At 37.8% G+C, this 22,700-nt stretch overlaps 1 protein-coding gene across 1 annotated transcript; it reads right to left on the minus strand.

Annotated features, from left to right (window-relative positions):
* Positions 1-911: 911 nt before the first annotated feature.
* On the minus strand, positions 912-21,559 carry LOC124502494 (NKG2-A/NKG2-B type II integral membrane protein-like). The gene is made up of 6 exons (XM_047067172.1): positions 21,316-21,559; positions 20,910-20,987; positions 20,403-20,456; positions 19,782-19,933; positions 4,268-4,371; positions 912-4,011 (listed from the first exon to the last, which is right to left on the minus strand). Exons 1-6 carry the CDS (start codon positions 21,500-21,502, stop codon positions 3,891-3,893), a joined length of 696 nt encoding a protein of 231 aa, XP_046923128.1. The 5' UTR covers positions 21,503-21,559; the 3' UTR covers positions 912-3,890.
* Positions 21,560-22,700: the final 1,141 nt, after the last annotated feature.

The raw sequence follows: 22,700 nt of genomic DNA on the forward strand, positions 1-22,700 counted from the left end.
ACCTTACACTCATTATTTACCAGAACACAAAATTTTAATATTAGTAAATTTGGGACAAGAGATTCTGGATACACAGCTCAGTCCTTTCTGCATTATGGGAACCAAAGTAATGAGCCCAATATGTACAATACCTATGCATAATCTCGCAAGGTAGACACAGAGAAAATTACCAATTTGATCTTGATATCCCTGACTTCTGTGTGATTCTTTCTATTCTCAATTTATTCTTAATGATCATCTCCCCAATGTTCCATATTTATATATCTCCAGTGGTGTTGGTGGATCCCCTAACCCAAGCTCATAAATAATTTCCATGGCTTCTTATGGGTATAGGTAATATTTTTTGCACTGTTTTATGCATGTATGTAGAAATGTAAAAAATGCTTTGGGAGAAAACTGGGAGGGGTTCTACATCAGAATGTATTTAGCAGTGTCTCTTATTTTTCTCCATTCTTTATGGTAACAGATGCATATGTGTGGATGGGATGCTCCAACATTGGAAGGGAAAGGACATTTCAATCCCTTCTTCACCTTGGACCCTGTAGGACCCCCAAATCTACTAATCAAACAGGCTATCATGTCACAGCTTGAAAATCCCTGTCAAATTCTTCAAATCCAAAGGAGACAGTCTTTACATATGTCCAAATAACAGACTTTGTGAGGAGACTGGGGTTCTTGGCCAATAAGGGAAAGAACAGTAATTGCGACTTGATTTCAAACTATGAAACACATATATGGAAGAAATTACTCTAGTGTCCATACATAATGTGTATTGAATTTCTCACCTTTTTTGATGAAGTTTCTTTGCTGTATATGGTCGAAATGGTTGTCAGATTACATTTGTGATGTCCTGCTATTTCACTGGGTGGAAGGAAGAAGACAGAGCATCAGTTTTATTGGAAAATGGCCTTTATTGAATATTGGGAAAAGCACAGTACGAAGAGATCACCGACAGGAAGAACTTAATGTACTTAGGCTTTATTTCAAGGGTCTATAGGCATCATATTGTTTATTTTTATTTATTCCTACATAAGTTGTTACAATTAAGATCATCATGTCACAGGTGATGGCACAAAAGCATCAAGCTCTTAAGCCAAAACGACTCAGATCTAGTGAACACTCATGGGCCAAGAGGTACTGTTCAAATACTCTTCAAGTAACTCTGAATAAGACACTATTTCTTCCATAATTTCTAGCAGAGGAAACTGAGCCAGAGCAGTTACATAACTGAGCCCCAGGACTACAAGTGTGCACTTAGAAATTTCATGAAGTGACCGCGTTCACTGCCAATGTCCTTACTTTACACCTTTATGCTTATACCTTATTTGAAAGTTGATCAAGGACTGTGGTGAAAGCACCTATACCATTATGTCTGTTACTATAGAAAACTGCTTTATGAGGATTTTCAGCACAGAAGAAAAAGACCCAGTTGGGAAGTTATGAAAGTACTAAATTTTTAAACCATTTCCCAATCATTTACTTTTGCAAACATATCTTTTAGAAACTACCCATTTTTTTTATTTTACAAACTTATCTAAATCAAGCAATATAATAAAAGAAACATTCCTATGGCTATAATGGTAGATTAGATTATTTTCAGTGAATCTACATTTCTTCCCTCTGACAACGTTGAAAAGAGTATACTCTACAGACAACCACGAGAAGTTGGCCCATGTGACTTGTTTTCACAATATAATGTAAGGATGTGATCACTTGTTTTCATAATGTAACATGAGTGGGAATGTGATAGCTCATGACTTCAGAGACCAGGCACTAAGAGACACATTTTGGCTAGCTGTTATCTCTGCTATAAAATCATAGACCAGGCAGCCCGGAGTTCTCGTAATGAAATCTATACAGGGATCTGAGCTGAACGTGTATGCAGTCCAGATAAGGTCCAGCCTTGATCAGCTATAACAAGTAGTCTGGAGTCAAGTCCAGCCTTGAGCAGTTAGAACATAACCAAACCACAAACAGGTAAATGAAAAATTAATGTGTAATTTTCAATGTCATTGCAAACTTGGGTACTATGAAACACAACTTTAGTAATTAGTTACAGTTCCCATTAACAACTATATTCAATTCATTTTGACTATTCATATAATTTTTCTAGAAGACTATGAGGATTATGTAAAGAGAATATAAAGAATATGTCTATCATCACAGATATAAATGTATGTTTTATATGAATTTGGTTTGCATGTAATAATAGAGTTTAATCTCTTTCCCTCTTATAATTGAATTAGGGTAGAAATATCTCTGAATCATTATCAAATTACTCAAGTTTGTCTTGAATTCTGGCAATAATAAACGCTTGACCCACACTAATTTCTGTAGATTTTAATTTTTTGTTTTCTCTATTATTGAACATTTTAGTTTTTTGCCTCAAAGTATTTTTTAGTACGGTTGTAAAGACTGACAGAGGTGTGTGCATGAAAACATTAAAAAAAATAAAACTTTTCCAAAACATTTGAACCCATGTAAGGAAAACAACAAATAAGACCCCGGTTTTATCCAACTAGAAAGCAATCTCTACCTCAAAATGAGTTTAACCTTTGATAGTGTGGTACCAAGAGAGATTTGGAGAGTACACTTTGGTTCCATCATCGGAGGAAGTGGGCCGATCTGAATGGTTCTTATACAGCAACCCTGTGGTTGTTCTATGATAACCTCAAGGGGCCGTTCATTTAGTACTCTCAGCTCCAAATCCACCCTCAGTGCCCTGTTCTCAGATAACAGTGGAAGATCCTATCCATTTTCTCTCTGGTCATCTCACATGAAGTTGACTTTTGTCAGTAAAAGACAATGGAGAGCCAGTGCAGCAGAAAGGGCTCTTCTTCCTGGCTTCATGGTGTTTTCTCTCCTTTGGCCGCCATGGCTTGGTTGCCAGTTGCAGTCTTGCAGGAAGTCACATGTATTCGTCCCACAGCAAGTTCTTGTAGGCAATCTGTCAGTTTCCTGTCTTCTGGTCTTTCCTCCTGACGCTGTGACAGGGAGCTCTTCCTGTTTGCCAGTCACAGCCTGAGATCCTTCCTCACCAAGTTCAGCCTGTGGAGTGTGGAGCTGATCTGTCCCAGGCCAATCCAGTGAGCCTGTCAGCCGTGAAGCTGTGTGTAGCCACATCGTCTTCAATGACATCTGAATCCCATCTTCAGAGAGTAGATCTGGCTTCAGTGATCTGTCCTTTAATTCTAGGATATTCTTTGTAATTTTCTTTAGCTACTATCCTTTCCTCTTAGTAAGCTTTCTCTTATAAGTAGATAAATGTTTACTTCAAGTGTCCCCTTGTTTCTGTCTCCTGACTCAATTCTGACTGATAACCTCGTCACCCTGGGTGGTTCAATCCTCATTTGAGGTCCTTTAAGGGTTAGGACAAATTAATTACCTTGGAAATACAAATGGAATTATTCACCTTGTTGAGAATTTTTACAATAATATCGTGATTTGTAATATATATATATATATACAGACATATACATACAATTAATGTTACTAAATAGCAAAAGCGTAAGAAACAAATAATATATACCTCAGTATATATTTTTTACATTAATATAATTAAATTTGAGAAACAGTTCTATACCACAAAGAATGAAGCCTCAGGTACACGTTGGACTTGGGTGATATATATGCATTGATACGGATCCATCCTTGATAAAAAATGAAACGTTCTAGTGAATGATGGTGATAATGGAAGACCCCATGCACCTGTGTAGACAGGGGCAATAGAGGGTTCTCTGCAACTTCCTCTTAGTTTTGTTGTGAGTCTAAAATTACACTAAAAAACATTATCTTCAAAATGTGCAACGAAAACAATTGTATGGCTGTTGAAGTAATGAGTGATGGATTCCTTATCAATGGTGAAACAGCATTATACCAAAATGAGGTAACTAAAATGCCTGGTGCTTACAAACATATCGTCTTCTTACTGAGCACGGTTCAAAATAAAATTGTTTTGTATCAAAATCGATATATGGACAATTCTTGTCAATCTCTGAAGATACTGACAACCTGAAATACAGAGAATTAAATCTCATTAATCTTACCATAAGATTACTTATATCTCTTACTAGGTACCACAGTATTTTGAGGAATAAACCATCCATTTTGACTCATACTTATATATCTCCATCTCAAGATTTCCCATACCATTTTTCTCTGGAAAACCTTCAACTACTGTGTTTATCCGATTGTTCACACATTGCTGTTTTTGTTTCTAAGAACAATTCTTGCGAGGCATAAAATAAAAATTTGCCATGGGACTTACACTTCGGAAGAAAATGTTAAGGCTTTTGGCTGCACAGATGTACTATGATTGCTTCTCTGGGAGCCTCTAATCCATGGTGTAATAGAGAGTAAATTCCACAAAAACTATGAGAAAATAAAATTTATTGGGAGTCAAATACAAGCTCTTATACTCATTTGAATTCTGTAATAACACAAAAAGTTCATCCTTCCTTCCTTTGTAGACACTTTCAAATTATAATATAATGTTACACCGTGGACACGAAAGTATAAAATTATCTTAGTTGGACAAAGTGAAGAGGACAAACTGACCGTGAAAACAATTTCAGAGTTTAGAGAATGGATCAAAGGTTAGTAACTTATGAAATATGGACAGTGGAGATTCAAGTCAGATGCACATTTGTCATCTTCTCGCCTAGGATGTTCCTGTGTCTCCCCACCTGCCCACCCCTGGCTCGGTGATAAGAAGACTGAAGCTGTTACAACTGGGAGAAACTGCAAAGAGCAAGGGTGCTGGTGCCACAGGGGGACACCTGATCAGCACTGGGGATGGGGACGAGTACCCATTGAATTTCAGCTCCAAGTGCTGATTTCGCTCGGAAATGATGAAGAAAACCCATACTTGTCTTGGTCGGAGGTTGCGGGGTTTGTGTCAAGCACTGTGACCCCCATAAATATAATGGAAAGATACTGGATGTGAGAAAGAAACGGAAGAGTTGACATTGGCTCTCTAACACTCTTAGCTTATGGAAAAAATAGACACACAAGGAGAGGAGATCAAGGGGAACCCAGGAGAAAGTAAGAGGACAAGGAGACTTGGGAACTGAGAGTAAAGGTCTGAACAGTCCCCTCCCGCATTCACACACAGGCACTGAGGTCACACTGCAGAAGGTGGAAGCAGTAGTGACCTGCAGTGTTTGAACACATCCTTTCTTAAAAAACAAACAAAAAAAAACACAACAAAAACAAAAAAAAAGCTAGTAATTAACGTCAAGGCTTCAAAGTCACAAGGTCATAAATGTAAGCAATAAGAACATGGAAAAATTGAAGAAAACTATCAGCAAACAGACTTCAGTGGAGAAGATGCTGCCATAAAATTTTTACAACAAAAAAACATAGCAAATCTAGGAGAAATGAAACAGAACGCATATATACTAAGCTGTATTTTAAAAAGTGTCTACAGGGGCGCCTGGGTGGCGCAGTCGGTTAAGCGTCCGGCTTCAGCCAGGTCACGATCTCGCGGTCCGTGAGTTCGAGCCCCGCGTCAGGCTCTGGGCTGATGGCTCAGAGCCTGGAGCCTGTTTCCGATTCTGTGTCTCCCTCTCTCTCTGCCCCTCCCCCGTTCATGCTCTGTCTCTCTCTGTCCCAAAAATAAATAAAAACGTTGAAGAAAAAAAAAAAAATTAAAAAGTGTCTACATAAAAAGTTAAAAAATGTGAAGAGAAATTGGAAAATATCTTCCAACAAAGGGAAAGCATATGTCAAAGAAACTTCTAATGGGGTAATTGTTGCACATATTAGAAAAAAGCAGTGAAAAGTCCTACTTATAAAGATATGTAAACTATACCGAAAACTTAGTTGAAATAATTACAGGAGCATGTGATGGCAGTAATTTAGCAAGTAGGAAATATCAATAGACAAATAAAAGTATATGAAGAAACCACAGAGAATCTGAGTGAACAAATACATACCTGAAATGGAAAATTCACTAAATTTTCTCTACAGAAAATCTGGGATGCAACAGAAAAGAACTGAAGAAATTGGAGGGGTAACAAAATTTATTTATATCTTGGGTTGAGACAGAAAAAAGAGAAGAATTTACAGAATTCAGAGACTTTCAAAACAGTGTCAGGAAAGCCACTTTCAGGCGAGGTAGAACGTGAGAAGAAAAGAGGCAGAAAAAAAAACCAGGACAACAATCGTAAGGTACGACGAATGAACAGCTTACTAATATCATTTAAAATATTTATAGACACCAGAGACGTAGCAACTGCTAACAGAATGAGCACGTACAAATCCACGTCTCATGACATCATAATGAATTGACCAAAGAACACTGGCAAATACAGACAAAGAAATAGTCTTGAGGGAACAGAGTGGATTGTGAAGTGACTTAAGTCAGTGTGAAAATCAGGGATGGGTGACACGTCTTCCACCTCCATCAGCCTTACGCCACATTATATACCACAGAATCCATACCCCTGCCCTGCACAATGGTTCTGACTGGAACAGGATACAAGCAGCAAGATGAAGGAAAAGAAAGACACAGATCTTAAATCCCCATGGAAACAATCCCTTAAAAATATCCAGATACAAACCCACGTATAATCGGTCTAATCAGGTTTGATAAGGATGCCAGAACGATTCAATAGGGAAACAATGGACCTTTTCAAAGGGTGTTTGGAAACTGACTACCCACATGCAGAAGGATGAAGTTGGATGTTTACATTTACACTGTATACTAAAATTAACTCCAAATGAACTAAAGACATAAATTTAGATGTAAAACTATAAAGTTCCTCAAAGAAAGAAGGGGGGATATTAAACAGCATTGTATTTGGCAATGATTTCTTGGCTATGCCACCAAAACCACAGAGCCAAGAGGAAAAGTCCATTGTAGATAAGTGGGCAATATCAACCTGAAACATTTCTGTGCATTAAACGGCATGATCAGCAATGAAAATACAGAGTGGAAAAAAAAACACTTGCAAACCATATATCAAACAAGGGAATCATATCTAAAATACATAAGGAATCTACAAGTCAGAAATGACTACAGCAAACACCAGAAACACAATTAAAAAATGGGTAAAGAAATGAAATACACAAAGTTCCAAAGAATATCTACAAATGGTGAAAATCATATGAAAAGATGCTCAATATAGCTAATGAGTAGAGAAATGCAAATCAAATTCACAATGAGTTATCACCTTACACTCATTGTGATGGATGCAACATGCACACACACACACACACACACACACACACACACACACACAGAAATGTGTCGGGGCACCTGGGTGGCTCAGTTGGTAAAGTCTGAATCTTGGTTTTCGTTGAGGTCATGATCTCACAGTTTGTGGGTTTAGCCCTGCATCGGGCTTTTGTTGATGGCGTGGATCTGGTTTCAGATGCTCTCTCTCTCCCTCCTTCGGCACCTCCCCTGCTTGCTCTCTCTCTCTCTCTCTCTCAAAATAAATAAATAAACATTTCTTAAAAATGTGTCTGTGAGGAGGTCGAAAAGGAGGAGACTCTCACACGGTTGTTGGGAATGTAAATTGGTCAGCCCCTATGAAGACGTGTATGGAGCTTCTTCAAGAAATTAAAAATACAATTACCACATGAATCAGCAATCCTAAATGTAGGAAACTATCTAAAAGAATTGAAAGCAAGATCTCAAAGATATACATACACCCATGTTCACTGCAACATTATTCCTTAGAGCCACGGGGTAGAAGCCACCGAAATGTTCACTAAGGGATGAATGGAGAAAGAAAGCGTGGTATACACATAACACTGTAATATTATTCAGCTGTAAAAAGGAAGGATCCTATCACCTACTACAGTATGGATGAAACTCAGGGCATTATGCCAAGTGAAATAAGCCAGTCATACCTACGAAGTAGAAAATAAAACTGTACGATTCCACTTATATGAAGTATCCAAAGTAGTAAAAGTGGTAGACAGAGCAAGTAGAAGAGTGATTTCTCAGGGTTGAGGGGAAAGAGGAGAAGGGGAATTATTGTTCAGTGAGTTGAGTTCCCGTTTTACAAGGTGAAATTTCTAGATATCTTTTGGGCAACGATGTGATAGTTAACACTCCTAACGTGTGCTTACGTTGGTTAAGATGCATGATCTAGCGAAATGCAATGTAAGATGTGAGACTGTATGATTCCCACTGTATCACCATCTGGAAAAAACAAAATTTTGGAGACAGTAAATAGATCAGTGGTTGACAGGGTTTAGGGGGAAGGAAGAATGGATAAGTGGAGCACAGAGCATTTTGAAGGACAGGAAACTATTCTGTATAACTCCATACGTGTCCTTAGATATTTTTGCAAACTTTTAAAATGCACAACATCAAGAGTACCTGAAAGTAAACTATGGACTTTGGGTGATAAAGAGGTGTCAGTACAGGTTTATCAGTTGTAGCAAGTGAACCGCCCACGGAGGGATTTTGAAAATGAGAGAGTCTACGAACTGCTTGTGCCTTGACACCCAGACAGTAGGGGAATGCAGAAAACCTCTGTGCTATGTCTGAGTTTTGCTATGAAACTAAAACTTCTCTAACAAAGTAGTCTATTTTTTCAACATGGGTAATGTGGTAAATGTTGTTTTGTTGTGTTTTGTTTTTTTTGCAACAGCTTAAGAATAACATGAAAGGCAAGCCAACAAAAATAGGTGATTATAGCAAGAGAAAGAGAAAAACAACTCATTATATTTAGGAAAATAACAACATGAATAATAGATAAGTTTCACCAAGAAAATACTTAAAAAAACAAAACAACAACAACAACAAAAAAAAACAACTCCCCGCACCCACACGTAAAAACCCAAAACAAAAGAAAACAAAGGAAAAAGACCTGTCAAACAAGAATTATAATTCAGCAAAGCTGTCTTTCAGAAAGAAAAGATGCATAAAGACCCCACATCAAACACAAAACTTAACAATTTTTCTTAGTACACCTGTCTTTCAGAAATGTTCTTCAAGCTAAGAGTAACTGATGTAGATGGTAATGCATACCCACAAGGAGGAATAGAGATCAGCAGAAACGATAGATGTGTCAGTAAATTTCAAAACCTGTGTATTTTTCTCTCTGAATTATGTTGAGAAAGAAGATTGTCAAGCCCATTCTTATAACACTGTATGGTCGGATGTATACCATTGCCTTATATAGTTTAGCAGTTACTAATATTTGTGTTGCATAGTCACCACGAATGCTTCATTTCAGGTCTCTAATGTGAAATCATGAAAGCAGAGAAGGTACGTTGACGAGTAACTGGTGTTCAGTAACCAGTGCTAGCTGGCCTCATTACAACGTGGGTAGAAGGATGGATTTCCCGTTCTCTCTGAAAGCAGATTGTTCCTATGAAAACTTTCCGAGGCTGAAATGGTGTAAAGTGAAAAAGCAAATAACATTGATTTACATGGAAAATGATTGAGCATTTCCTGATACAAAAAACAACCACCCCCCAAAAACCCAAAACACATATAACCTCCTTAGGCTTTTCTGACACCTCAAGAGACGCCTTGTGAGTGGATACACAAAATAAATTGAGATGAAGCACAGACACTCAAAAATACAGTTCAAACCTATGCTTGATACTGATATACAGAGTATATAGTTTCTGAGAAATGAACTTGACAGGACGAATCTTGCTGCTTGGGGTGTGAGCTGACACTAAACAGTAAAACTAGCCCTGAACACAATTTTCACTTTTCGCCTTTTGTCCTAAACACAAAAATCCCCTTCAGATTTCTGTTGTTCTGCAAAAACTGGTATTAGTGTAGGGCTTTCAGAGAAGCAAAGTGAGGTAATCCAAATTTTTGGAAAGTTGAGGCATACCTATAATAGGTGGTGTGGAAAGGAGTTGTTAGTGCTAATTTAATATATTTTATCGGAAATTAGTCAGGATTCATGGGGCGTAGATGACAATCAGTTAATTGTATATGTGTAAAGAGTGCCATGAGCAAGGTGGAGATCTAGTAGGTCATAGTGCACATCTGCCAACAAAATCAGTCAGAACAGTAACTAAACAACTTCAAATTAAAAACGGCTCAGGGAAAGCTCTAGACAACAAAGAAACACCAAAAATTTGGGGCTGATTAAAAATCCAGGATGGTCCCATGGAAAGAAAAGGAAGCATTTGGCCTGCTTCAGCCAACCCTGCAGCTGAGAGCCATTTGGCACCTGAAGGAATCCCCTCATGGAGAGTCACCTCATGGAAAGAAGGGGAGCAGGAGAACCCACTAAGCTTCAACTGGGGATGTCTGCAGCTTTTGCAACAGAAGGGGCCCATCCATTCTAATCCCAGTTGTTGGAGCAGCCCAGTGTGCCCTCTACACCTCCTCCCAGAGGCTGGAGGTGTTGCTATGAAGAGACTTGCCTTCAAAGGCTCCAATTTTGCTCTTAGGGATTGGTGGCCATAGCACGTCGTGTATACAAGACTAGAACTGCGTCTGATTTTTGCCCACTCTTGATCCCAGGTTAGGGCACTGTGTCACATTACTGGGGCTGTTTCCAGAGACCTGACCCCAGATCCAAAGGTGTGCCTTAACTGCCACTATGGGTGCAGATATTTGCTGCCTTGAGCCCCACTCACCATGTTCCATTTAATGACCCTGTCTCTTCATTGCAAAGGATGCTCTTTCTATTTGGAACCCCAAAACCTCCTAGGCCTAGACTCTGAACTGCCATGGCTAACACCTGAAGACTTTTCTCCACCTATGGTAGCTCAAGGCTCTGACCCTTCATTGGTAGGCCAAGTCACCACTGCCTTGAGTCTCTTCTCTCCGGTCCAACTGTAGGGCTCTGACTCCTCATTGCTGCTACTATACCGCTACATCCCCCAACATACTTTCAACTTCCACACTAAAGCCTTTGCTGTCATTGGAGACCAAGAATCTAGAGGTCTGTGTCCAGATCCTTGGGTCCTGACACATGGCTTTCACAAGCCACCACTGGATCATGCTGCTGCTATCTTGGAACTGCCACTTGGGACAGAGTAGAAACTTGGACACCCCATCCCCAGCATATGCTACTACCACACACTGCCCATGGCCCCAGTCACCAATGAACCTTGTCATCCAGGGCCTCTGTACTTGCTACAATCCTCTGCTAGCCTGAGTCGCAATGGTGAGCCCCTGAGACACAGGTACAGTTTGCGTAGAATATCTACACATGTCTCCAACCGAGACCCCAGTGCCACAGCTACAACAAATGAACCTATGCACCAAAAGCCAGTTGCTTTGGTAGTTCCATCTGTGCCTGATCTTGGGCAACAGATCCAATACTGCTATGAAGGCTCTGCGGTCAGCTTGCCATACCAGACCCCAAAAAGGATCATCTCACAAGATATTCTCCTGTAGAAAGCAGGAGACAATGGGATGACATTCTGAAAGTGGTCAAAGGGAAAAAAAGAAATATCAACCAAGAATGCCTTACTCAGTAAATTCTCATTCAGAAATGAAGAAGAGATAAAGACTTTCCCGGCATCCTAGAGGATGGTGTATCAAAGTTTCAACTCTTGCTACAGATGGCAGTCAGGGGAAAGCAGCAGCATGACTCCAGTGGTGGTTTTTAAAGCCATGTGGCAGAAGAAATTAGACGTGCCCTACAGAAATGCTAAAAAGAATTCATTCAATTGAAACAAAAAGACAAAAATTGGTAATATTAAAATATATAAAAAATAGAAAATCACTGGCATTGGCAAAAGGAAAAAGACCCTTGACTTTGGTGTAGGTAATGATTTCAGGGATAAGTCAGAAAAATCACAGCAAATCTAAAAAAGAAAAGAGGGACTGCATTAAACTAGAGACCTTCTGCCCAGCAAAGGAAAGAATCAAATAGTTGAGAGATCATGGAGAGAAGAGAAGAAAATATCTGTAAACCAATATCAGATAAAGGACTAATATCCAATATATATAAAGAATTCATACAATAGAATAAAACAAAGAGAGAAATCCAATGTAAAAAATGGGTTAAGTGCCTCATATACATTTTTATGAAGACATACAAATGGCCAATAAGTACATGAAAATTGTTCAATATCAAGAATCAGGGAAATGCAATCCTTTGGGATTGCAATTCCTCCAGTCCTTTGGAGGAAATGTAAATTGGTTCTGCCACAATGGAAAATAGTACATCACTCTTACATATGTGTTTACAGGAAGTGATCAATGGGGCACCTGGGTGGCTCACTCGGGAGAGTGTTCAATTTCAGCTCAGGTCATAATCTCCTTGTTCATATGGATGAGCCCCACATCGGGCTCTGTGCTGAAAGCTCAGACCTATAGCTTCCTTTAGATTCTGTGTCTCCCTCTCTCTGCCCCTCCTCCTCTCAAAAATATTAAACATTAAAATTTTTTTCAAAATAAACAAAATAAGTGATCAGCATCTCAAAAGTATAGCTGTACACCCATGCTCATTGCAACATTATTTGCAATAGCCAAGAAATGGAAGGAGCCTGAGTATCTGGCAACTGGCATAAAGTCAAAGAGTGTGATATACATACACGTACAAACACACAGACACACACATACACTCACAGTGAAATATTATCTAACCAGGTGAAAGAAGGAAATCTTGCCATTTGTAACAAATGGATGGACCTTGAAGGCATTATGGTAAGGGACGAAAATCACACAGAAATAGACAAATATTGCATTGTCTTTCGCATGAAATCTGATAGACTGAACTGGTAAAAACAAAGATTAGAATGCGTTTATCAGGGACTGTGGTTTGGGGGTTTTGAAGATGTTTAAGAATACAAATTTACGGAACCCCTGGGTGGTTTAGTCGGTTAAGCATCCGACTTCGGTTCAGGTCATGATCTCATGGTTTCTGAGTTTGAGCCCCACGTCGGGTTCTGTGCTGACAGCTTAGAGCCTAGAGCCTGCTTCAGATTCTGTGTCTCCCTCTCTCTCTGAACTTCCACCGCTCATGTCTGTCTCTCTCCCTCTTTCTCAAAAAATAAACATTGAATTTTTTTTAAAAAGGAATACAAATTTATAGCTAATAGATAATTTTGGAGGTGTAATGTACAACATATGATTACAGACAACATTGCTGTATTATAAACTTCAAAGTTGCTAAGACTAATTCTCAGCTTCTCTCAACACATACAAAAAATGATAAATATGTGACATGACAAAGGTGTTATCTATCATAGCCATAGTAATCATATGGCAATACATAACTTTATCAAATGAACAGATTGTCAGCATTAAATGTATGCAATGTGAGATGCCAACATCATCTCCACAAAAACAAACAAAAGATAGGTTTGTAATACCTACAACTATTGCTAAGGAAATAAGTTAAGAATATACTAAAGACAACAGTAGAGGAAGTAAAATGGAACACTAATGTATCATATGTTCAATACAAAAGATGTGAGGTAAAGTGGAAGAGGAAAACAAGACATAAGTATAGAATAAATAGCAAATGGGATACCTAAATCCAAATTTCCCAGTAATTATACTCATGTGAATTAAATAAATATTCCAATTATAAGATAGAAAGTGTCATCCTGAATAAGAGAGTAATATCCGTCTATATACTGTCTGTAACAGACACACTGTAGATTCAGACACAAAGAGGTGAAAATAAAGGGATAACAAAAAGTAGACCCTACTACCAGTAAGCGAAGATGTGAGCAGAAATGGCTGTTCGAATATCAAAGCAGCTGTTAAAACAAGAAATATTAATAGAAAGTACAAGAAACATTTCCAAATGTTAAGCCTGTCAATATAAGAGGAAGATCAAACAATTAAAAACATACATTATTTACCTAAGAACAGAACCCTTAAACACAGGAAATAGAAACTGACAGAATTAGAAGGGTAAGTAAACATTTCAATGAGTATAGCTGAAGACTGAAATCTCTTCCTTCAGTAAGTAAGACCAGCTTGTCACAAAAGCAGGAGGACTATGGAAGACTGTCAAAATAGTGGAACCAGCTTGACTTCACTGACATATATAGAAAGTGTTCTAGGTCATCCATAGGGATCAAAAAGTTTAAGGATGGAAGCATGGAAATATTCAAAGTATTTCCTCTGAAGACAAGGAAACAAATGAGAAGAAACAATGGAAAGAAATCTGGGAAATTTCCTAACATGTGGAAAGTGAGAGACTTCTGAAACTTGTACAGTTCAAAGATGAAATCTTGGAAAGTATCTTGTACTGGATGAGAGAAATCCCCTTGTACTGGATGATAATAAACGGAGAATACATCAAAGCTTTTAGGATGAAGCTAAAGTAGTGTTTACAGACAATGGGTACCTTTGTCAATCACACACAAAGGAAGAATGTTATCAATGCACGATCTCAATTGCTTCCCTCTCAAGCAGCATTAAGAGATCAGCCAGGTAAGGTTATAGAAGGAAGAAATGACACACACACATTTAGCTAAAAGCTGATCGTGAAGAATGTATAGTAGAATAACTCAAAGCAGCCCCAAATGGCCAACACCCAAATATCCAAGAGCATCCGCAATAGAATGGGCGAATGCAACGTAGGACAATCCGACAACAGAACAGCAGAGATGTGGACCATTGACAACTTCATGCAGCTACATATGGATGAACCACACAAGTTTGGCTTCGCCTGAAAATGCTAAAAACAAAATATGCATACTCTATGATTCTATTTCTATAAAGTGTTTTTAAAAGGCAGACAAGAAATTGATAGGGGCATTTCACAGTGTTGGTAATATTCATTTTCTCATTCAATGCAGTGGTGACACTGAAAACTCGGCCATCTGTTGGCACGTGTACCATGTGACCCATCTGTATGTGCCTTGTACCACAGTAAAAGTAACAGAGGAGGATATTATGAAGAAATGCAAATATATTTAAAACTAGACAGAACATTGGAAAAAATCCTACCAAATACAACGTGTGAACCAAAAGAACTAGAAAAAAAAATATCAGAAGTGTCTTAAAATTTCTAATACAGGGGGCGCCTGGGTGGCTCAGGCTGTTAAGCATCCGACTTCGGCTGAGGTCGCGATCTCGCGGGTGCGTGAGTTCGAGCCCTGCGTTGGGCTCTTTGCTGACAGCTCAGAGCCTGGAGACTGTTTAGGATTCTGTGTCTCCCTCTCTCTCTGCCCCTCCCCCGTTCATGCTCTGTCTCTCTCTGTCTCAAAAATAAATAAACGTTAAAATATTTTAAAAAATATAAAATTTCTAACAATTTTTTCTGTAATTCAGAAAAATTTTCACACTCAGAAAGTATTTAGATGTTTATGAATAAAGAAAAATGTAATGCCAGTTTAAAAAGCAAAAAGAAATCATTGTAGGGTCAGAAAAGGAGGCTAATAAAATATGTGTCATATACATTTTGATGGGAATACTCAAAAAAGAAGGAAATTACATATCAGGACAATCATAAGTAGATTTATTGAATAGTGCCCTGTTGTATTTACATTTGAAATGCCATAAATAATCTGAATTTATCACATTAGCATGAAGATCAATTGATGTGATTTCCGTGATACAGAAGGTAAATGATAAAACTAATATTTATTTTTATGTTTACAAAACCTTTCTAAAGGGGTGCCTGGGCGGTTCATTGGTTGAGTGTCCAACTCTTGATTTGGGCTCAGGTCATGATATCTGGGTTTGTGAGTTTGAGCTCCGCATTGGGTTCTGCACTGACAGAGCACAACCTGCTGGCAAGTTATTCTGTCTCCATCTCTCTCTCTCTCTCTGTCTCGGTCTCTGTCTCTGTCTCTCTGTCCCTCTCCCATGCACGTTCTCTGTCACACAAAATAAATAAATAAAAAATAAACATTAAATAAAACCTTTAGAAAGATAGAAATGAATAGGAAACATCCATACAACGATCCTGAATAGGTAGCATAACTCTGAAAATGAACTTGAATAAATTCACAGTTTAAAAAAGGACAATTTTGTGGGCACCAGGGTAGATCAGTCATTTGTGCCTCTGAGTCTTGATTACTGCTCATGGTTCCTGAGATGGAGCCCTAAGTCAGGCTCTGTGCTGACACCATGGTCCTTGCTTGGGATTCTCTGCCTCTCCCTCTCTTCCTGCCGCTCCCTCTGCTGGCATTCTCACTCTCTCAGAATAAATTAAGAAACATTTAAAATAAAAAGGACGATTTTAAAATACAAAAAGACATAAAAATACATAAGAACATTAATTAAACAGATGAGAAAGGGCAACATTTGTACCCACACAATACGAAATGCACAACTGCACAAAAATGCAAAGTCATTCAGTGGAGAAAGTAGAGTCTTTTCAACAAATGTTCTGGAAACAATGGAATATCAAATATTATTAGTGATTATATACTTTATACTACACTAAAGTGCTCAAAATTCATCACACAGGGGCGCCTGGGTGGCGCAGTCGGTTGGGCGTCGGACTTCAGCCAGGTCACGATCTCGCGGTCCATGAGTTCGAGCCCCGCGTCGGGCTCTGGGCTGATGGCTCAGAGCCTGGAGCCTGTTTCCGATTCTGTGTCTCCCTCTCTCTCTGCCCCTCCCCCGTTCATGCTCTGTCTCTCTCTGTCCCAAAAATAAATAAACGTTGAAAAAAAAAAAATTCATCACACATAAAAAAGTTCAAATGTTTTATTAAAAACGCATGACCTACAGTTGGCCAGAGATTTGATAGAGCACCAAAAACACGATCCATAGAAGAAGATATTGATGAAGTGTAGTTCGTCAAGATAATATCTGGTCTTGGAAGAGAAAAGACAGTCATAAACTTGTGAAGAAACATTTAGAAACCATACATCTAATAAAAGACTTGCCTCCAGGGTACATGAAGAATTCTTAAAATACAATGAAAAAAAAGTAAAACTATTAGCAAAATATTTCAATAGATACGTCACAAACACCTTGTATAGATGGCAAGTGAGTACAGGAAAATAGGTCCAACACTATTCATCTTAGGAGCATTCAAATGAAAGCCACCGCAGACCAGACTTTCTGTTCTGGAAAGATGGAATGGATAGACTTTTCCCTACTCCTGCCACCAATACAGCTACAATCCCTGAGCGTTACACATAAGATGACTTAAGATTCAGAAAGCTAATGAGAAAGCTGACAGATCCCAGCCCTGGAGACCCGAGGCATGACGTGGTGGTGAGCTCCCCGGAATTTCCCTCTCTACCTCACATAGACTGGTGTCAGAGAGCCTAGCAAACCACAGACATCAACAGGTACACACCGAAGTCTCCAAAATATTTTTTCTCTCTGGTCAAAATAACAGAAAAAAAGGTGTGCTAGGAAGACAGAAAATTTTAGACACGAACTGCGTGATTCTAATAAAAAAGAAAAAAACACTGTTTTTTTATTAAAAAATAAAAGGCATTGACTATCCACCAAAAAAATCAACAGGCATGCAGGGGGAAATCAAGACATTCTCTGATAAAGGAAAACTGAGAAAATGTATCACCACCAGACCTGCTCTGACAGAACTCCTAAAGAGAAAAATTGGTAAAAGAAGGCCTCTTGAATCATCAGGAAGAAAATGAGAACAAAAGAAAGAATAAAACTCTCATTAGGTCTAATGGACTTTCCTTCACTGGGTTTTCTAAATTGTTTGATATTTGAAGCAAAATTATCAGTGAAGCAAAATTGTAACATCCATGTGATTCTCAATGTAAGTAAAGAAATACTTAGGGCACTTATAGTATAAATAGGACACGGTAAGGGTCCATAGAGGCAAATAAGTCTCTGTGTTTTACTCAAACTGCCGTGAGTTGTGATGGGCTGTATAGACTGTGATCTATGAATATACAATTATCTGTATAAAGATATATAATATCTATATTCTTTATATAAAGGAGATTAGATCATATGTGTACTATATACAACTTTAGGTATATGAAGTTGTTTATGAAGAAAAGACCTACTTTGCTATATGATGCTCTGTCAATAAGATCATAATTTAGAAAAATATAAGCTTCACTTTTATCTCACAGCATCAGAAATATAGCATCACTAAAAATAATTTCTAATTGGATCATAAACCATAATTAAAACCATAAAGCATCCTTAAAACCATAAAGAAATACAGAAAAAGGTCAATCAAGGAAAGTAATATAGGAAATCATACTCAAGAACTTTGGCTAACTTCTGAAATAGATCCCTAATAATCATTGTAAGACACAAAACGCTAGGTAGGACCATGGGAACATTAAAATTCTGATCATTAAAAGCCTCCAATATGAGAGCAAAAATGCATGTCACAAGTATTTGCATCTTAAAATCTCAAAAAAGAGCTCGTATCTAAAATATGACAGCGACTTCTAAGAAGAGAAAAGAAGACACTGCCCTGGAGAAATGGGCAAGAGACACAACCCAGCATTTCTTATCCCACAAAACAGAATCGCCTTAAGCTTTACAACCCAGGTAAATGGTATTGTTTATAACCATCAGAACTTACTAATTAATTTTATGGAGTTTGGGATCAAAGGATGATTTGCTATAATGTACATTTACACAATAAAATAGAAAAATGTAGAGATAATTCAATATATTGAAATATACACATGTCCGTGACTGTACAAGTTCATACTAATGGTTACAGGGTAGTGTAGTATGAACATATGTAAATACAATTATGGTATATTTATACACTTTTATTTTATTATGAAACCCATAACATTTATATAACATGAATATACTATGTAATATGTCGCTATGTGTAATGAATGATTTTATTTTTTTTTTCAACGTTTATTTATTTTTGGGACAGAGAGAGACAGAGCATGAACGGGGGAGGGGCAGAGAGAGAGGGAGACACAGAATCGGAAGCAGGCTCCAGGCTCCGAGCCATCAGCCCAGAGCCTGACGCGGGGCTCGAACTCACGGACCGCGAGATCGTGACCTGGCTGAAGTCGGACGCTTAACCGACTGCGCCACCCAGGCGCCCCAGTAATGAATGATTTTAAATATGATAGGTGGAGGAAGACAAAGCAAAGACTTTTCCTAACATAATTATTCATAATACCCACATGCGAAAAAGGAACTAAATTTCTGAGAATGGTTTTTAAAATCTCATATTCATAGGAGAGCAGTGAAAATTCTCAAACTATAGACAAATGTGTTAATACAGATGGATTACAAGTAGCACCTGGGAGAGAAGGGAGACACATAAAAATGCACCCTGAATGATTCCATTGATATACAGCCCCAAAAGAAGCAGAGATATTTCATAAAATGAAAATGGGCAGGCCTCATAAAGGCTCTACACTTCAGTCTCATGATGTAATTTAGAATTGTGTGATTCTAAGTCTTTGTAATCAATGTGCACAATCGTATGCCTAGATTCCTTGATGTGTTGTAAAATGAAATAGTAAAGTTAATTTCAGACAAAAGAGCATTTCCAGAAGAACAGGTTTCTATGAAAAGCAAGAACTGGAAATTATCAAATGTACATTCAAGGTATAAAAGTATAAATAATGTGTCAGAAAGTCAAACCATGGGATATTAAAGACTTTAAAAGAAATAAACTACAAATACATATAAAACTATTGATGAATTCTGGAAGCATAATACTAACTGACAAGCTTTAAAAAATTTTTTTAATGTTTATTTATTTCTGAGAGACAAAGAGAGAGCATGAGCAGGGGAGAAGCAGAGAGAACAGGGAACTCAGAATCTGAAACAGGCTTCAGGCTCTGAGCTGTCAGCCTGACAGAGCTTGATCTGGGACTTGAACTCACCAACCTTGAGATCATGACCGGAGGAGAAGTCAGATGTTTAATAGACTGAGCCACCCAGGCGCCCCATTAACTGACAAGCTTTTAATAGAATCTGGAAACATTTGAAAACTTACCTTGTCCTCTTCATCATCATAGTAGAGCAGGTTAGAGTCCTTAGAAGCACAGGTCGTCAAACTCTCATTCCACGATTTTCCCTCAGTGCTAATGTAATAGCAATTGTTGGAATACGTAAACCACTCTTTCGGACAATGACAACAGAGACACGCTGGAGAGAGATTGTGAGATATTATCCAAAAAGCTTTGAATAGTACAAAATGAAACTTTACATAGTGTATATGGATACACATATGTGTACATAACATTCGTAGACCCTCACAAGCTGGTAAAATTAAAACAAAACACACACACACACACACACACACACACTCAGAGAAGAGTCAGGCTTTCATCCCCTAATTTATGTGCCCATATAAAGCAACCAGAAAAATGTCCATCAATACATGTCCTGAGAGTCACTGAACAAAATCAGCTTTATGGAATGATTTATCTTTTATCATGTTATAGGAGGAGGAAATGTGAAGCAATTGGTAACAATGGCTATGGTGATTTTAAATGAGTATTTCTTCATATTGTTGTCTAAGAAGTAATACTCTCCTATAATCATTATTACCTACCTTAAGACAGAGATAGAAAGACACTAAACTAATAGTAGAAATTTGCAAGGGATATTGTACCTTTCTGGATCATTGTTTCCAGGGATGTTTTGTTCTGCTCTGGTCCTTCAGTAGCTAGAACATTAAAGCAATTCTCAAAAAACATAATATTAAATGAAATAAATCATAATAAGTTGAGTTTCTTAGTTTAAAATTGGGTGTGCTATTTTACCAGACAAATTTAATAAAGTAATGAACATGGGGGGGAAACAATTCAAAAGCTTAAAGAACGAAACCTCACCATCTCTTACAATATTTGGTTTAAGCGATCTCAAGAATTAATGCATATTTCACCATAAAGTCTCTTGTATGAGTTGCCTTTGAGTTATTAAATACAAATATATGTTTAATTCTCCCTGTATTTATTCTCTTATTTCTACTTTAGATAACCTCTAAATGATCATTCCACACTTAGAGCACACATGCACTAAAATGAGATAATAAATTCAAAGTGCTATACAATATGTCGAGAAACTAATAATCAGTAAAGTGAAATATTCCCTTTTAGTCATTCAAACACGTACTTACAGGGAATAACAGCTATTGTTACCACAGTGGACATCAAGACGAGGCAGAGGATTCCCAAGATACCAGCAATGAGCTTCTCTGGACATGATGGTGAGTAGTAGGAAGAGAAATGCAAACACTGAGAAAGGATGCCCGCAAACAATCATTTAGGAGATTTACAAACAAGAGAACCCACAATGCACAGGGAATCACATACAATAACCTGCACCTCAAACCCATCACTATCATTGGAATCTTCTCTCAGAATATACCAATGCTTTCAATTACAATACCATATTCCAACCTCCAGCTCTGGTCCTCACAAATGAAAACTATGTGAGATCACTTCCTACTCTTTCCCTACACCCCTACACCCCAACTTGAAATCCTAAAGCAGACATACTTGTCTGCATTAAATGTTTTTTACCTTTGCAGGGAGAGTTCTTGCCATTCCCTTGAAGGTCCCGAGAAGCATTTTGAAGATGTAATTCTGCATAGGCTATCTCCTCCTCAGTTACTGGAATGGAACTTTTCGTGCCCTTAGGTTGCACTTGCTGTCTTTTTGAACCCTTAGCATGGTGGAGTTCCGCATAAGTCACGCCTTGGTTGTTCATGTCTGCAGCTGAGTAGTGTCAGCTACAATGTGGATGAAACTGCCCTGAAGGTCTTGATCAAGAGTGTGTGTCATGTGCTGACGACATCGCTAGTCCAGTGACACCGTGTGGGGTGCAGGGTGAGGGATACTCCTCATTTGCAGTTGAATAATGTAAAATCTGGTACTAACTTCCACAGAGCTTGAAATAAGTGTTTCATGATAGCATAAATGTTTTTTTTTACAATAATAGCGTAATAATACTGATTGGAAAACATGTAAGGCACTAAATTAGTGAAGAAAGGAATTCATGAATAATACTGTCCTCGTGAATGTAAGGAGTTTCCACAGACATATTTCAACAGTATTAGAATATTCAGGTTAAAATTAAAATGTTGTATGAGCAACAAAAGTGTTGCACCAATATTTTGACAATGTTAAAGCCATTATTGGTTAAAAATTAAATGCTCTAGAAGGGAGAATATTATTTTTAGCATATATTGGAATTTCCTGTTGCCAATGCCTTTGATTTAGATATCTTTACTAAAATATTGCTATTAAAGCAATATTTTATTTTGAACGTCTATGGAGTCGTGAGAATCGTTAAATTTTAGAAGAAATATTTTATATGTTGCAAAATGTTACATGACCCACTAAAATTACCCAAAGCAGGAACAATGGTGAAAACAGAAAGAAACAAAGCACTTTTTAAAAGCAGACTTAACATCAGAAAGTGACAACTGATTTAGTGGCAAAGATATGAAATCATAAAATGATAAATACAAGGGTAGATCATTTATGAAAGCACACATTTGTCACAAGCTTCTAGAAAGTTCTATGTTTTCAAAGGCAGTGATGGCAGCTCTAGGTGTATAGTTATGCTAATAAATCACAGAAATGTGTTTTCAGACTTCAGTCAAGGAGCTGTGCAGTCAGTGAACTCTGGAATTACTCCTGTCTCTCCAAGTACAAAGTACCACCTTTAAAAATTATTTCCTGTCTAGCTATCTGGTTTACTAATCTAAAATAGGAAATAAAATATGTAAAATATAATGCATATAAAGCAGTTAAACTCAATCTCTCTGTTGTAGGGTCTCAATAATATATTAGTTATTTTATTTTTTTAACACCATAACCATTCATCATTACTGATTCACATCGTTAGACCATGGAAGATAATTCATCACACAGGAGTGTCTTTCAGTATTGAGTAACTTTCT

The sequence above is a fragment of the Lynx rufus genome, unplaced genomic scaffold (assembly GCF_022079265.1).
Source record: "Lynx rufus isolate CCGP_SWC_20201006 ecotype Redwood Valley unplaced genomic scaffold, mLynRuf1.p SCAF_7, whole genome shotgun sequence".
Lineage (NCBI taxonomy): Eukaryota > Metazoa > Chordata > Mammalia > Carnivora > Felidae > Lynx > Lynx rufus.

Excerpts from the sequence above, each read along its gene's own strand:
- LOC124502494 (XM_047067172.1), bottom strand. The coding sequence starts at position 21,502 with ATGAACAACCAAGGCGTGACTTATGCGGAACTCCACCATGCTAAGGGT. Across the intron at positions 20,988-21,315 it reads CAAGAACTCTCCCTGCAAAG|AGAAGCTCATTGCTGGTATC; the intron begins GTAAAAAACATT and ends CATCATGTCCAG. Across the intron at positions 4,372-19,781 it reads ATGATGATGAAGAGGACAAG|TTTTTGTGGAATTTACTCTC; the intron begins GTAAGTTTTCAA and ends ATTTTCTCATAG.